Raw genomic sequence first — 18,095 nt, forward strand, 5'->3', positions numbered from 1 at the left:
CCATAAAGCTAAAATAATGCCCTATTCAGTTCAGTTCAGTCACTCAGCCGTGTCCGACTCTTTGCAACCCCATGAATCGCAGCACACCAGGCCTCCCTGTCCATCACCAATTTCCGGAGTTCACTCAGACTCACGTCCATCGAGTCAGTGATGCCATCCAGCCATCTCATCCTCTGGCGTCCCCTTCTCCTCCTGCCCCCAGTCCCTCCCAGCATCAAAGTCTTTTCCAATGAGTCAACTCTTCAGATGAAGTGGCTAAAGTACTGGAGTTTCAGCTTTAGCATCATTCCTTCCAAAGAAATCCCAAGGCTGATCTCCTTCAGAATGGACTGGTTGGATCTCCTTGCAGTCCAAGGGACTCTCAAGAGTCTTCTCCACCACCACAGTTCAAAAGCATCAATTCTTCAGCACTCAGCCTTCTTCACAGTCCAACTCTCACATCCATACACGACCACTGGAAAAACCATAGCCTTGACTAGACAGACCTTAGTCGGCAAAGTAATGTCTCTGCTTTTGAATATGCTATCTAGGTTGGTCATAACTTTCTTCCAAGGAGTAAGCGTCTTTTAATATCAGGGCTGCAATCTTATCTCAATGTAAAAAGACCTTCTCCAAGATGCATTACAGTGAAACTGTCAAAAATCAATGTGAAAGAAATCATCCTACATAAAACTAGGGGGAAAGAAAGTAACCTACAAAGGGATCCCATTAAGCTATTAGTTGATTTCTCAGCAGAAACTCTATGGGGCACGAGAGGATGGAATGACATATTCAAAGTGTTGAGAAATAAAAATTGCCAGTCAAGAATACTTTATGCAACAAAGTTGCCTTACAGATATCAAGGAGACATAAAGCCTTTCCCAGACAAAAGCTGAGGGAGTTCACTACCACTAGATGATGGCAACCCATTCCAGTACTCTTGCCTGGAAAATCCTATGGACGGAGGATCCTGGTAGGCAGTCCATGGGGTTACTAGGAGTCGGACATAACTGAGCAACTTCACTTTCACTTTTCACTTTCATGCATTGGAGAAGGAAATGGCAACCCACTCCAGTGTTCTTGCCTGGAGAATCCCAGGGATGGGAAAGCCTGGTGGGCTGCCATCTATGGGCTCGCACAGAGTCAGACATGACTGAAGCAACTTAGCAGCAGCAGCAGCAGACCTGCCTTGCAGGAAATGTTGAAAGGAATTCTTCAAGCTGAAATGAAAAGATGCTGATCAGCAACAAGACAACATACAAAAATGCACACTACACTGGTGTTAGACAAACAAAGACAGTCTGATGCAGAGAAATACTATGGTGGTGTATCAATCACTTCCCTGTAGTACAGAAGTTAAGAAAACAGTAAAAGAATTACGTGTGCTTAGTCTCTCAGTCTTGTCCGACTCTTGCGACCCCACAGACTGTAGTCTGCCGGGCTTCTCTGTCCATGGGATTCTCCAGGCCAGAATACTGGAGTGGGTTGCCATTTCCTGCTCCAGGGGATCTTCCTGACCCAGGGATCAAACCCAGGTCTCCTGCATTGCAGTCAGACTCTTTACTGACTGAGCTATAAGGGAAGCCTGTAAAAAGAATTATAGATACTATAAATATGAATCATTAATGAATGCAGGACATAAAAAGGAATAAATTGTATCATCAGTAATATAAAAGAGAGAAGAAAAAGTTGGATCCTTTATAGGTTTGCAAAGATGAGTTGCTATTAGCCTGAAAAGGACTGTTTTATCTGCATGATATTTTATGTAATTTGCAAGGTTACCTCAAGAGAAAAACCTAGAATGGATTCACAAAGACCAAGAAAGAGAAAACAAAGCATACCAACATGGAAAATAATTTATGAATATTGACATAGACAGACGGAAAAAGAAACAGTGGAAATATAAAGTAACCAGAGAGCAATTAATAAGATGGCATTAATATGCCTTTGCATGTCAATAATTACTCTAAATGTAAATGGCTTAATTTCACCATTCAAAAAGGATAGAGCAGTTGGATGGGTTTAAAAAAAGACCTAACTATACATTGCCTTCAAGAGATCCATTTCAGGTTTAAGAACACATGTAGATTCAAACTGTAGTTAGAATGATGTGCTTCATTCCCTTTTTGAAAATAGGCAATCTGAGTGTTAGTTTTCTTCCCTGATAATACAGATCATCTCTCTAAAAATCTGTGAGGACTTTTATAGAATATGTGATTCATTGTAGTTCTGTTTTCCTTCCTCTCCCTCTTTTTCCTCACCCTCCTCTCTCAACAAACCAGCAGGCAACCGAATACTACAGCACATGATTGTCTATTCCTAATTTTGTAAATCTTGCCACATTTGTTATAAAATGAAACTCTTGACCCACTGCAGAGTTTGATGAGCAGGGTCCAATTGCTGAAGGAATAAAGTAAAACACAACTGAAAAGGAACACATTCCCAAATATTGTGGTTCACAATGTCTACATCCCTGAGTAATTGAGAATTTTTTTAAATCTAAAAGTTTAAATGAAAATGCAGTTCTTATCTGAGTACCAATGCCTGTTATTCACACTTTTTGTTAGCACTTATCTGCTGTTAAGTCAACCCCAAATGTAGTAGGTCAGAACCTGGTTGCTTTATATATCACTGGGAAGTAAGAGATAGTGCTGAGTTATGAAAAAGTATGTTAGAATTATTTGAGAAGTATTTAAGACTAGTGCTGAATTCCCTCCCTCCTGCACCACAGTCTTACCCTGATGCTGTAAAACCACTATAGTGATGTGAAGTTGAGGTGTAACTGGTATCTCTCAGGCATATTGGGGCAGATACAAGGTTAAAAATGATATTCTCAGTGTTCATATATGTGTATAAATTTTAAATGACTTTCAGAAATGAATGCTTAGATGGATCCAGAATATGCAGACCCATATTTATACAGTGCATATAGACACAAGCCCACACGCAAAATTCACTGTCTATAAATATTTACCTAAATGAAAAATAGTGTTACAAATGCAGCTGGATTTTCTTTCCATAAGTATGAGGCACTGTGATTGGGAAGAAAGAAATATTTATATACTCTTTTTATTTGTAGTGAGTAGATTTCACAGACCGCAAATTTTAAAATGTGCCAACATGTAATGTTCTTCATTTGTTTTCATTGGACTTAATTTCCTATTTAAGCCCAATGGGCCTTGCAGCCAGATTGCAGCTTGTTAGTGAAAACCTAGTCCTAGTCTGTTCAGTGCAAACTCAATTGAAATCACTGTTTTCTCTGTTTATTCTCACCTTAATGTTTTGATTTCAAAGGTCATCTTCTGAAAACAGTGTTTCTCTGCCTCCTTAAAATTGCAGCCTATTTAAAATTGTGCTTTCTCTCCTGTCCCCTTTTCTACTTGATTTTTTTCTGATAGTATTTAAATATCGTCCAACATACTATTATATTATGTTTATTTTGCTTACTGCCTTAGTCCTCATCTAAACATAATTATCTATAAAAATAGATTGTTTATCCATATTATTCAATGTTGTATCATTAGTTCCCAGAACAGGACCTGACACATTCGAGTACAGGATAAATATTTGTTGTTATGTTCGAATTCAAAGTTTACCCCCTTCTTACTCCCAGGGCTGTGTATCCTTGGGACATTCACCTGATGGGGAGGAAACACTGAGTCCTTGGGCATTCTCTTTTGAGTTTGCTGTCAGGAACTGAATTACATCAAAGAAAACCAGAGCCAGACAGAAGTTAAAGGCATAAAGACAAATTTTATTCCAGAACTATTACAACAGGGAAAGAGAAACCTCAGTAGTCATACACTGGGTTGGCCAAAAAATTCGGGTTTTTCCCTGAGATATTATGGAAAAACTCAAGTGAATTTTTGGCAAACCCAGTACAACAAAGACAAGTGGGGATTTGTAGACAGGAGCAGAGTTAGGGGTCAGTGGATGGAAAATTACTAAGAGGAAACATCAAGGAAAAGGGGGATTCTGGTAAAACAAAATTTGTAGGATTGTTGCTAATGGCAGATCAGAGTGATAGGATGTCAAAGGTGGGGGATGAGGAATGTGATCAGATATCATGAGTGGGGGATTTCCACCAGGCTGACCTAAGCAGGGGTCTTGCTAAGACTGGACTAAGCAAACAAGGTCAAATCCTACGATCAGAAAGAGGATTCAGAGGAGCTTGAGTCAGGTTTGGTTAAAGGAGATTCTTTATTATTTGTCTGCATTTACCTCTTCTGACCTCATACTGATTTTGGATGGCCTTTGCCTGCAGCTGCTTGAAGCAGTATTGTGGTTTCCCAGCCAGAGATTAAAGTCAGGTCTCAGTGGTGAGAACACTGAATTCTAGCCACCAGACCGGTGACCAGTGTGACAGGGTCCCTGACCCATCGGCTTTGTTGAAATGAATCCCCACAAACAGAAAGTAGTGAAACAAAGTGTTTATTAGGAGAAAAAAGGTACATGTGAATATACTCACGGGACAGATTCAGAGAGAGAGCTGTGCCCTCTGGGTAGTTTGAATCACTTTTATGGAACATTTCTTCTGGGTTTCCTCTAGACAGTCCTCTTGCTTTGCCTGGCTCTCGGTCTGTCTGTAGTATTTCTCAGGATCCTCCCGTGTGTGTGTGTGTGTGTGTGTGTGTACTCATCTCTTTGCCAGGATGGATTCTAGTGGGCAGGGTAACATCACTGACTATGGAGTGATAGCCCTTCCTTTTTGATCTCCAAGGAGCCCTTCGGTACATATATAGTCGGGAAGGTCTCCTTGACTTTGAGATTGAGGCAACTGTAGTCTCTTTATCTTTTATCTGGACAGGGCTCAACACCTCTAAATATCCTCCTGCTCTTGTCTTCATCTTGAAGTATCTGTCCACAGGGGACGAACTCCAGCTACTCAGCTTGGGGTCCGTCTATCTCCTGCCTCATTTTGGGATGCATGTTTTCCCTACTGATCTTTGGACCACACACCGGATCTTTCCTCCTCATCTCTTTTGAGTCCTCCAGGTCCGAGCTGTGCTTTCACCGCTACTCAGGCCTCTTTCGGAGGTTGGAAACCTAGGAACACTGTCTTCGGCAACTTGAGGACTTCAGTCTCTTGGCAGACGGAGGAGGGAAAGTTGCCTGGCAGCCTAGTCTTGGTTTGGTGCCAAATCTGTTCTCCTGAATCTGTGCTGCACAGGGGTATGGGTGTGGGAGATTCTGGAAACTGGCCATTCTCCTGGGTCTAATCTGGTAGCTAAGCCAGAAGCTCCCTTGACTGTGGGATCTATCTGGTCTCCATCTGGGTAAGCGGGTGGAGAACGCTGAATTCCTCTAGTTCTCTCCTCCTCTAGGCTCTGAAACCTTCATCCAGCACATCAGGTCCTTTCTCTTTTAATATTCAAAAGTAGAGCTATTCATATCAGAAGGCCTTTCTCTGAATACTGTTGTCTCTGCTATGACTTTTCAAAGCCTAGTCTAAAAACCCAAAAGCCAAGCATGGCTTTTTTGGTCTTTCTTGAAATTATTGTCTCTTGGTTTGTTTCAAAGGGGATGTGGAATACAAGAAGAACTTGGAGTGAAGAAAGGATTAAAGATGGTGGAGGCACAGGGCATGTCATATTACATGTTTATTTCAAAGCAAAATGGAGATTTCCCTGGTGGCCCAAGGGCTAAGCTCCGAGCTCCCAATTCAGGGAGCCTGGGTTCAATCCCTGGTCAGGGAAATAGATCCCACAGCAACTGAGACCCAGTGCAGCCAAATCAGTTCAGTTCAGTTGCTCAGTCGTGTCTGACTCTTTGCAACCCCACAGACTGCAGCACACCAGACTTCCCTGTCCATTACCGCTCCCAGAGCTTGCTCAAACTCAGGTCCATAGAGTTGGTGATGTCATCCAACCGTCTCATCCTCTGTCCTCCCCTTCTTCTCCTGTCTTCAGTTGTTCCCAGCATCAGGGTCTTTTCCAATGAGTCAGTTCTTTGCATCATGTGGCCAAGGTATTGGAGCTTTGCTTCAGCATTAGTCCTTCCAATGAATATTCAGGGTTGATTTCCTTAAGGATTGACTAGCTTGATCTCCTTGCAGTCTAAGGGACTCTCAAGTCTTCTCCAACACCACAGTTCAAAAGAATCAATTCTTCAGCACACAGCCTTCTTTATGGTCCAGCTCTCACATCCATACATGACTACTGGAAAAACCATTGCTTTGACTAGATGGACCTTTGTAATGTCAAATGAAATGTCTAGTCAAAGCTATGGTTTTTAATATGCTTTTTAATATGCTATCTAGGTTTGTCGTAGCTTTTCTTCAAAGAATCAAGCTTCTTTTAATTTCATGGCTGCAGTCACCATCTGTATTGATTTTGGAGCCCAAGAAAATAAAGTCTGTCACTGTTTCCATTTAGTGGCAACCAAATAAATATGTAAATAAATTATTTTTTAGAATATATGTAAAGAGAAGTGAAGTAGTAGAAGAAACAGATCGCTCCTAATTTCTCAACTGAGATTATTCTTCTGTATTTGTTTTCTGGAGAAGGTTTTTTTTTTTTTTTTTTTTTAATATTCTCTGTCTCCTTTCTTTGAGAATGTCAGCCCAGCACCATTTTTAGTAGCTGTACTTCTAGCAAAACTTGTTCTGAATATCTGTGGTGTGCAGACATCTGAGATTTTCCTCTTTGTTCCAAGGTACTTGGAGGACTGATTTGGTTTTGAAATTTACAGCTAACATCCCCTGAACTTGGACATCATCTTTTCATGTTTACTGTGCATCTTTCACAACATGATGACTTCCAAGCTTCATTTACTCTGATTCATACTGAACAAGTAAGCTTGAGAGGTGGGAGAGGCTGGAAAAAGAGAAAAGGCTTATCCTTAGTGTTTTTGTTATTCTGCCACGTATTTGTTGCACTACTTTAATTGGCCCTTGAGTGATATTATACTGAACACTTTAAAGGAAAAAAACTCATTTAGAATTCCTGCTTGGGGAAAAAATGTGGATCAGGTGGGAATGAAGCACAGAACTGAATTGCTGCTTCATATGACCATTCACCCCTGGGGCCAAGTATTATCAGTTGTTTGTTTACATCTTTGATAATTCCATGCAGATGAAACTGGCAGTTTGTCAGTCTTCCCCCACCCCCCACCCTGGTCCCACTCACCAGGCAAAGAAGCTTTTAAAAAGAAATTTTGCTGTAAGGAAACTGATGCTCAGAGAGTTTATGTAACCTGTTAATCTCACTTTAAAAAAAATATTTATTATATATTACATCCAATAAAACTAACAGCTAGTAACTACAAAAGAACTTTGATACTTTGAAAATGACCATATTGAATGTGTTTGTTTACTACCATATATATTCCTCATAACCTAATTTTGTAAAATGATTGATGGTACTGCATCTTAGAGGATGAAAGTAAAGGAAGTTAAAAACTACAGCTACTAGACAAAAACATGACAGAAGAAAGAGATCTATCGACTGATTCTGGCAGATTTGCCCTGAAAGCTTGAAAAGGTAGGATATATTACATAGATGTCTTTAATATGAGCTAAGTATGTTTTCAGTTCAGTTCAGTCGCTCAGTCGTGTCCGACTCTTCGTGAACCCATGAATCGCAGCACACCAGGCCTCCCTGTCCATCACCAACTCCCGGAGTTTACTCAAACTCATGTCCATCGAGTCGGTGATGCCATCCAGCCATCTCATCCTCTGTTGCCCTGTTTTCCTCCTGCCCCCAATCTCTCCCAGCATCAGGGTCTTTTCCAATGAGTCAACTCTTCACATGAGGTAGCCAAAGTATTGGAGTTTCAGCTTTAGCAGCAGTCCTTCCAGTGAACATCCAGGACTGATCTCCTTTAGAAGGACTGGTTGGACTCCTTGCAGTCCAGGAGACTCTCAAGAGTCTTCTCTAACACCACAGTTCAAAAGCATCAATTCTTCAGTGCTCAGCCTTCTTCACAGTTCAACTCTCACATCCATACATGACCACTACAAAAACCATAGCCTTGACTAGACGGACCTTTGTCAGCAAAGTAATGTCTCTGCTTTTGAATATGCTATCTAGGTTAGTCATAACTTTCCTTCCAAGGAGTAAGCGTCTTTTAATTTCATGGCTGCAATCGCCATCTGCAGTGATTTTGGAGCCCCCCAAAATAAAATCTGACACTGTTTCCACTGTTTCTTCATCTATTTCCCATGAACTGATGGGACCAGATGCCATGATCTTCATTTTCTGAATGTTGAGCTTTAAGCCAACTTTTTCACTCTCCTCTTTCACTTTCATCAAGAGGCTTTTAGTTCCTCTTCACTTTCTGCCATAAGGGTGGTGTCATCTGCATATCTGAGGTTATTGATATTTCTTCCGGCAATCTTGATTCCAGCTTGTGCTTCTTCCAGCCCAGTGTTTCTCATGATGTACTCTGCATATAACTTAAGTAAGCAGGGTGACAATATACAGCCTTGACATACTCCTTTTCCTATTTGGAACCAATCTGTTGTTCCATGTCCAGTTCTAACTGTTTCTTCTTGACCTGCATATATAGGTTTCTCGAGAGGCAGGTCAGGTGGTCTGGTATTTCCATCTCTTGAAGAATTTTCCACAGTTTATTGTGATCCACACAGTCAAAGGCTTTGGCATAGTCAATAAAGCAGAAATAGATGTTTTTCTGGAACTCTCTTGCTTTTTCAGTGATCCAGCGGATGTTGGCAATTTGATCTCTGGTTCCTCTGCCTTTTCTAAAACCAGCTTGAACATCTGGAAGTTCATGGTTCACGTATTGCTAAAGCCTGGCTTGGAGAATTTTGAGCATTACTTTACTAGCGCGTGAGATGAGTGCAATTGTGTGGTAGTTTGAGCATTCTTTGGCATTGCCTTTCTTTGGGATTGGAATGAAAACTGACCTTTTCCAGTCCTGTGGCCACTGCTGAGTTTTCCAAATGTGCTGGCATATTGAGTGCAGCACTTTCACAGCATCATCTTTCAGGATTTGAAATAGCTCAACTGGGATTCCATCACCTCCACTAGCTTTGCTCATAGTGATGCTTTCTAAGGCCCACTTGACTTCACATTCCAAGTCTGGCTCTAGGTGAGAGATCACACCATCAATTGATTATCTTGGTCATGAAGACCTTTTTTGTACAGTTCTTCTGTATATTCTTGCCAACTCTTCTTAATATCTTCTGCTTCTGTTAGGTCCATACCATTTCTGTCCTTTATCGAGGCCATCTTTGCATGAAATGTTCCCTTGGTATCTCTAATTTTCTTGAAGGGATCTCTAGTCTTTTACATTCTGTTCTTTTCCTCTATATCTTTGCCTTGATAGCTTATCTCTCCTTGCTATTCTTTGGAACTCTGCATTCAGATGCTTTTAGCTTTCCTTTTTTCCTTTGCTTTTCACTTCTCTTCTTTTCACAGCTATTTGTAAGGCCTCCTTAGACAGCCATTTTGCTTTTTTGCATTTCTTTTTCTTGGGGGTGGTCTTGATCCCTGTCTGCTGTACAGTGTCATGAAGCTCCATCCATAGTTCATCAGGCACTCTATCAGATCTAGGCCCCTAAATCTATTTCTCACTTCTACTATATAATCATAAGGGATTTGATTTAGGTCATACCAGAATGGTCTAGTGCTTTTCCCTACTTTCTTCAATTTCAGTCTGAATTTGGTAATAAGGAGTTCATGATCTGAGCCACAGTCAGCTCCCGGTCTTGTTTTTGCTGACTGTATAGAGCTTCCCTATCTTTGGCTGCAGAGAATACAATCAATCTGATTTCGGTGTTGACCATCTGGTGATGTCCATGTGTAGAGTCTTCTCTTGTGTTGCTGGAAGAGGGTGTTTGCTATGACCAGTGTGTTCTCTTGAAAAAACTCTATTAGCCTTTGCCCTGCTTTATTCCGTACTCCAAGGCCAAATTTGCCTGTTACTGCAGGTGTTTCTTGACTTCCTACTTTTGCATTCCAGTCCCCTATAATGAAAAGGACATCTTTTGGGGGTGTTAGTTCTAAAAGGTCTTGTAGGTCTTCATAGAACCATTCAACTTCAGCTTCTTCAGCATTACTGGTTGGGGCATAGGCTTGGCTTACTGTGAGATTGAATGGTTTGCCTTGGACAAACAGAGATCGTTATTAGTGTAATTATTAATGACATGCCTTTTCCCTAGTATTTGGGCTACAAAATTCCATTTCCCAAGAATTGTAGCAATCTTTCCTTTATTTCTTTTAGGTTTCTGGAAATCAATCTGAAACTCTACTTGAAATCATTTAGCTTCCAAGATTGACTTCAATTGCATTTTATTCAAAAGCTTCATTCTTTGTCCTTTTCCAATCACAAAAGGAAAATAGTTTCTATTAGTAGTTGGGTGATCTCTATGTACCTAATTAGATTGTATTAATAAGATGAAATGGGCATGATTTGCTAATGTACACTTATGTACTTCAAAAAATCTCACTTTGGTATAGTGATTTTGATTCTTACTTTGTCATGTCCTGTGAATGATTTTGTAAATCATTATTGATGCTACTAATAAAAGCATTCATGATGTTACCATTTTTAACATACTGAGTTTAAAGTCTTAATTTCAAAGATGTTTGTATTTATTTTTCACTGTAAAAATGAAGTACAGCAGTGTGGAAATAAGGTTCAGGTGAAGTGGGAATTAATAACTTTAATTTGAATGGGATTATTTGCCATTTTAAAGAACTACTTGAAACTTAAATTCATTCTTACACAAGACTATGAAGGGAAGCTGGCAGAATGAATTGTAGTCTGCTTCTGAAAATGAATGTGCACTAATTATTGGGTCATTTCAAATCAGTAGGTGCAAATGAATCTTCATAGGCTCTCATTGTGATTGCAAACTAAAGCAACTGTAATAGATATCCTATATAGTGAGAGAAAATTTAGAAAGTAAAGAGAAATGCTTATCTGGAATTATGGCATGTACATATAGTATATGTCATACTGCTCTACAGACGTACAGTAGAGTGTGTAGTTGAGTAGACTATGGTCTAGTAGAGCGTATCTGCGAGTTTTTATAGAAAATACCCTTCAAAAATTCCTCTCCCGTTGACATTGCTCTCAAGTCTACTATTAGAATTGATCACAAGAGAAGTATCTTTCCTCTTTATAGAAAACACATATCACTCACTCAGGTGGCATAGGCTGTAATCAGTTCTTCACAGAGTACCTTCAAAGCTCGACCATGTCTGTTACAGCTAGGAGGGATCAGGACGATGGGCAAATTAGAGAAGAAAGAGAATTATGTGCTGGGTGATACTGGGGAAATTCAGGAGAGAGGGGTAAGCAACAGAAGTGGGAAGGGGTTGAGTACAAAAGTCCAAGTTCTTTATCATTGCCCCCAACTCTTCTTCCAGCAAATAATGTTAAACTTGGAGATTAGATGATGCTGGGCTAGATCACCTCTTGGTACATTTGAAATATACTGAGTGCTTTCTTAAAATATTTTCCAAGTAAGAACTTGAATATAGACTGTGCTTACAGTTTACAGATTTGTCCTTTTAAACGTACAGATTCTATAAAAGGCAGTAATTTGTATGAGTGATTAAAAAGTCCCATGTGGCTTCTTTATAGAAAAATAAAATGTATTGTTAATTACCCAAACATGCAGAGTTCTGATCTAAAACAGAACAAAATTTCATGCCGATAAATTCAACTGTGGATGTAAATGAAGTGACATAAGGTAGTAATTAGCCACAACTTTTGCAATTGCCAGACCAATCTGATCTACTTAAACAAAACAAAATGTTCTTCAAGAGTTCTGCCTATAGATAAATCTTTTATACAATGCAAGATGTCTTATAATGAAGTAGAAGTTATTTAAGGTAAAGTCAACTTTATTCAACCTTAAACTGTTTATTTCTGTCATACACAGATTAAATCAGCAGATTTTTATTGAATATCTACCACATGTCAGGCACTATCTTAGGTTTTCTCCCTGATATTAAGGAGCTTCCCTTTTAATTTGGCTAGACAGAAGCCAGAATAATTAGAAGAATAAAAATTATTTATAGTTTATGTTAGACCATTTTCTCATGTTGTGGGCATTTTTTTTTAACTTAGTGTAATCATCTGGCAAATTTTCTTTACTTTGTTTGCACCAAAGGAGAATTTTTGAGATGAAGATGTGTATCTCTTTATATTCATTTTGTACATAAAGTGAGTCCTTGTGAAAACTCTAGATTGAAAGGCTGTTCTCTGCCAGGCACTCTTCTAAGTATAATGATAATTAGAAAAATGGATCAGAAGCAGATCCTGACCCGAAGGCATAGTTGATGGTAGGGGACAGAACAGTGACAGAGAATGAAACAGAACCAGCTGTACAGTAGGCTTTGTGCCAGTCTCTCTAATAGATGAGACAGATCTGTGTGTGTGTGTGTGTGTGTGTGTGTGTGTGTGTGTGTGTGTAGTGGGCAGTCATATTGCCCTAATATATGTGTGTATAAAATTTTATATTTTCTTTCTTTTTAAAATTTTGTTTGTTTATTTATTTAGTTTTGGCTGCTTGGGCTGAAGGGCACATGGGCCTCAGTAGCTGGGGCTCGCAGGCTCTAAAGCATAGGCTCAGTAGCTGTGGCAAACGGGCTTAGTTGCCCTGCGATGTGTATGGTCCTCCCAGAACAGGGATGGAACCTGTATCTTGCATTGGCAGGCAGATTCTTAACCACTGGATCATGAGGGAAGTCTGAAAATTTTTATATTTTCAATTTTCTGTTTCTCCCCCCAAATTAAAAATTATGCTTGTCTTAATACCTTTCTTCTCTAGCTCAAAGTGTGGAAATAGCCTCTGGTAAGCATTCCCTAAAATCCAGGCCTTCATCATATTTTAGATGATTACATGCCTGGTATTTTCTAGTCTCTATCTTATCTAGAGGCTTCCTAAAATTATGTAACTTGGAATGGCAATAGAAAAATAATGTATGAATGTGTTAGAAATCCCCTGTAGAATAATGGACAGCTTGTGTCTGAGAGGATACACAGATTTCTGAAATAAATATTGCATGAATATAAGATATAAATGTTGAAACCTGAGAACTTAACAGTAAGAGAAATTCATTAAATATTTTAATTACTGATACTTTGATTTATGCTATACCAAAGCATCAACTGTTTGGGACACAAATAATGATAAATACTTCCCAAATTTGAGAGACAGTTGTTGTTTCATTCCTGTTTTGGTGATGTAAAAATGAAAACATAAAGATCACATGGCTTTTCCACCTGATGAGTTTTTAGTTTAAGTGAAAGGGGTCCATGCTTGCTGACCGGGCACATCACCACGGGTCACCACTGTGGGCTGTGCGGTGCTTAGTCACTCAGTCATATCCGACTCTTTGCAACCCCATGGACTGTAGCCCTCCAGGTTCCACTGTCCATGGGGATTCTCCAGGCAAGAATACTGGAGTGGGTTGCCATGCCCTCCTCCAGGGAATCATGCCAACACAGGGATCGAACCCATGTCTCCCACATTGCAGGTGGATTCTTTACCATCTGAGCCACCAGGGAAGCCCAAGAACACTGGAGTGGGTAGCCTTTCCCTTCTGCAGGAGATCTTCCCAACCCAGGAATTGAACCGGCGTCTCCTGCATTGCAGGTGGATTCTTTACCAGCTGAGCTACCAGGGAAGCCCACTGTGGTCTATGGAACAATAAAAATTAGAAACAATTGGAGTTAAAAGATTAATAGAGGAATTTATTAACCTTGATTTTTTTTTGGACAGGCCTATTGTATATGTCTTTGGCTTTGCTTTGTAGTTACCAACTGACAAGTGGATACAAGCCTGCCCCGATGGACCTGAGCTTTATCAAACTCACCCCATCTCAGGAGGCTATGGTGGACAAGTTGGCGGAAAACGCTCATAACGTGTGGGCTCGGGATCGAATTCGACAGGGCTGGACCTACGGCATCCAACAGGTATGTGGGACCTTTGCTCTACAGCACATGCTCTGAGATTGACTTAAAGTGGGGACTATTATGATTTGTAACAGAAGAGATTAAATAATGACTATATTGAAACTTACATCATATAGATATCTTTAATGTACATATGCATTGAAACACTTGTTTATTGCTGGACTCAAGAAGTCAGACCTCCTCAAGTCTGGTTTTTATCATGAGGCACCCAGTGAATGTTTCCAGACCAATGATTTATAATGTGGTTTTATGACATTTCTCTGAGATTGTTTTTTGGACAAGTATGTAAAATATGATAATATCAAGATAAATTAATAATAAAAGAGGTCCATAATTTCACATTTAATGCCTCAGATGAATTTCATAATCCAGATTTTTTGAATGGTGGTAAAATGAGGTTGTTCCATAGTGCCCTCAGCAGAGCAGCGGACTATGTATAAATTATTTTTTGTTCAGCAATGTAGACTCTTTAGCAGTGTAGCAGTGTAGCTTAGTTTTGGATAGGCAATGGCACCCCACTCCAGTCCTCTTGCCTGGAAAGTCCTATGGATGGAGGAGCCTGGAAGGCTGCAGTCCATGGGGTTGCTAAAAATTGCATATGACTGAGTGACTTCACTTTCACTTTTCACTTTCATGCATTGGAGAAGGGAATGGCAACCCACTCTAGTGTTCTTACCTGGAGAATCCCAGGGACAGCGGAGCCTGGTGGGCTGCCATTTATGGGGTCACATGACTGAAGTGATTTAACAGCAGTGTAGCTTAGTTTAAAAAAAAAATTTCTTTTTCTAGATTTCAGAATTATGGATCTCTACTTTTTAAATTTTTTTAAAAATTTTATTTGTGGCTGCTCTGGGACTTTGCCGCTGTGCCTGGGCTTTCAATGCTTATGATGAGCGGGTGCTGTCCTCCAGTTTCAGTGCGCAAGCTTCTCACTGCAGTGACTTCTTTTGTTGTGGACTACTCTGCTCTAGAGGCGCAGACTCCAGCGGTTGTGATGTGCAGGCTTAGTTATCTTGTGGCATGTGGGATCTTCCCAGACCAGGGATCAAACCCATGTTCCCTGCACTGGCATGCACATTCTTAACCGCCGGCCCACCAGGCAAGTCCATGGATCTCTATTAATGGTTACACTCGTGAGAATAACTAACAGTCCCTGGGTCTGTATGGGGATAGCAAAACAGAGCAAACTTTAGCCTGTCTCTTAGTGACTGTGTGACCTTGGAGTGGCTACTTAAATTCTCTCTGTGCCACTGTTTACTCACTAAATTATTGAATTTCAGGCAAGAACACTGGAGTGGGTTGCCATTTCCTTCTCCAGTGCATGAAAGTGCAAAGTGAAGTCACTCAGTCATGTCTGACCCTTAGCGACCCCCTGGACTGCAGCCTACCAGGCTCCTCTGCCCATGGGATTTTCCAGGCAAGAGTACTGGAGTGGGGTGCCATTGCCTTCTTTGGAGAAAGGCTTAGCACCTAACAAATAGTACAGAAAACTATTATTATTAAATGGCAGTCACTATGTCTAGAGTTATATGTGTGTTTTCTTACAACGATTCCATGAAGGATGAATAATTTTTATTCGCCATTCACATATGTTACACAGGGAACTTGAAAGCAGTTTGTCCAGTGCTACTCAGGTGGCAGAACCAAGCTGGGAATCAATCCTTTTGCCTCCAGAGCTCAAATTCTCCTCTTCTTGTCAGTGCTTCTTGGCAGCTCATGGTGGGCAGTACCTCTACTTAAAGCTTTTCAGGACTAAACTGGATTGTTACTTAACAGCAGGATAAAGACTAAATGTTGATCTGATATTTCCAAAATTCTTCTTAGCCCACAACTTTTGTCATTTCACAGGCTAAGGAAAACTGCATAGCCTTGATTTACTTCATAAAATAAGCTATTCTTGTATTGAATTCAAGTTGTTGTAACTGAGGAGATTTAATACTCAGCCGGCTTCAGCACTGTGTGTGTGTGTGCGTGCATGCGTGCGTGCGTGTGAACCTCAGCCATATGCCACAGGGGGATTAGGGGGTCCTCACTGTTTTTTTGCCAAAGGAGTACTTCCTTGCCTTGCAGACCATATGAGTCTGTGGGACAAACCAGGACCCCTCTGCTCTCCATCTCTTCCTTGTGCAGGTGGATCCTCCTTGTAAAAGCACTGAGTTCTGTCTGAGTTGGCCAAAGCTCTCTTTGGAACTTTCTCCACCCTTTCTCCCAGCTTCCACCCCATTCCCCACTGACAGAACACAGTTTTGTTGGGTTATCTGAATGAGCATTGTCTTTAATTTTTCATCACCCTCTGTTTAAAATAATCTGGTTCAGCATGGGATTGTAAACTCCTTGAGAGCAGGCGTTCGCTTGAATTTCTTCTGTGTTTCCAGCACACTAGATTTCAAGCACTCATGTGCATGGAAACCCCTGGAGCAGCTTCTTTGTATAATCAGATCCCCAGAACACCATGTCCAGAAAGTGTGATTCATCAGAGGCCTGTTAATTTTTCTCTAGGAAAAGCTCGGGGGGCAGCAACCATTTTGAAAGGGAGGGGTGCGGGGTAATGTGGTGTAAAGCTGTTTATGGTGCTTATTTTTTGGGGGGTGGCTTTAGAGTGGCATTACCCAATAAGCAACCCAGATGATTTGAACCCTGGTCCAAATGGTCAGGTAGTCAGTATAAGGTATTTACTGCAGATTTTCTAGAGAAGGGGAAGAAGAAATTGAGAAATAGTTTTCCTTGTTTCTCCCCAGCCAGAACAAATGCTGTCCACCAAATAGCTTATATTTTTTGGAGAATGTTTGGGAATATATACAGCCTCCAAATTGCTCTTCATGCTAAGATAAATTGAGATTGAATATGCCTCCTGGTAGAGATGGCAATGGCACCCCACTCCAGTACTCTTGTCTGGAAAATCCCATGGATGGTGAAGCCTGGTGGGCTGCAGTCCATGGGGTCGCTAAGACTCGGACATGACTGAGCGACTTGACTTTCACTTTTCACTTTCATGCACTGGAGAAGGAAATGGCAACCCACTCCAGTGTTCTTGCCTGGAGAATCCCAGGGACGGGGGAGCCTGGTAGGCTGCCGTCTATGGGGTTGCACAGAATCGGACACGACTGAAGCGACTTAGCAGCAGCATGCCTCCTGGAATATGGAAAGTTTGATAAAGTCTGAAGCAGTGAATGAATGCAAAGAAGTAATTTCTTAAGTGTTAGAAAGACTTGCAGTCTTGGGGCATCTCCACTGCCCAGATTTTGTATTTACTCTTAAATTATGTATCCTTTTGTTAAGATGGTAAGATAGCCTGTCTTATTGCTTGGTCCCTGCCGTTTTAATCATGCTTTAAACTTGGAGCCTCTTTTATAAAAGACAAATTGTGAGGTTTACATTTCTTTTCATACTCCCGCTACTACCAGGTTCACCAGTTGATGGAGTCAGAATATTATTTTTTTAAGCTATTTATGGTCATGAGGTGGCCATCCACACACTGACTTTTCTCTGAGGAAGGGACAGCAGCCTTGTGTTGTACATTGACTTAAAAGTCAGAGAGATGATGGTTACTAATTAGGCTCTTTTTGTAACAAAGACCTGTCGGTCAACTTGGCAAGGAAATGGTAGGTTCTCTTAAGTTAGCCCATTGCCTTTCGATCTTGACAGGTGGGTGATGGTTATTGAGATCATTAAAGTTGGCTTCTGTTATTGCTGTTATTTTTACATTTTCTTTTCATGGAGAGAGCCTAATTTGCATTGATCAGTGACTCACTTGATAGATTCTTCATACTGGGAGTATTTCACTAACTCCTCCAACCTGGAAAGACAAAGGGAAAGTAGAAGGCACAGTATCTACCTTCAGACACTTTGTATTTTGATGTATTTGGTGGCTGTGCCATTTCCAAATACTGTTGCTTGTCCTTTGATGATCACATACCTTATTTTTTTTTCCTTCCTATAGGATGTAAAGAACAGAAGAAACCCTCGGCTTGTTCCCTATGCCCTTCTAGATGACCGAACTAAGAAATCCAATAAGGATAGCCTCCGTGAGGCTGTACGCACACTTCTGGGATATGGCTACAACCTAGAGGCACCTGATCAAGATCATGGTATTTCCATTTCACTTTCTTCTCCTCTCATTGCAAAACCACATTGTAAATTCTTTAAAGCCAAATGCATGAATAAAAGGGAGTGTGAGATGAGAGTCCTTTATTTGAAGTATGTGACTCAGGCCAGGAGTTTAG

The 18,095-nt window shown here is 40.6% G+C and overlaps 1 protein-coding gene across 13 annotated transcripts in view; it reads left to right on the forward strand.

The window, feature by feature from the left end:
• RYR2 (ryanodine receptor 2) overlaps window positions 1-18,095 on the forward strand; it is an 810,976-nt gene that overhangs the window by 490,288 nt on the left and 302,593 nt on the right. For all 13 annotated transcript variants that reach the window (XM_060406755.1, XM_060406748.1, XM_060406743.1 and 10 more), the window contains 2 exons: window positions 13,713-13,872; window positions 17,813-17,960. In XM_060406755.1, the coding sequence (XP_060262738.1) occupies window positions 13,713-13,872; window positions 17,813-17,960 (308 nt within the window). The remainder of the gene's footprint in view (window positions 1-13,712; window positions 13,873-17,812; window positions 17,961-18,095) is intronic.

The sequence above is a fragment of the Ovis aries genome, chromosome 25 (genome assembly GCF_016772045.2).
Source record: "Ovis aries strain OAR_USU_Benz2616 breed Rambouillet chromosome 25, ARS-UI_Ramb_v3.0, whole genome shotgun sequence".
NCBI classification, from domain to species: domain Eukaryota; kingdom Metazoa; phylum Chordata; class Mammalia; order Artiodactyla; family Bovidae; genus Ovis; species Ovis aries.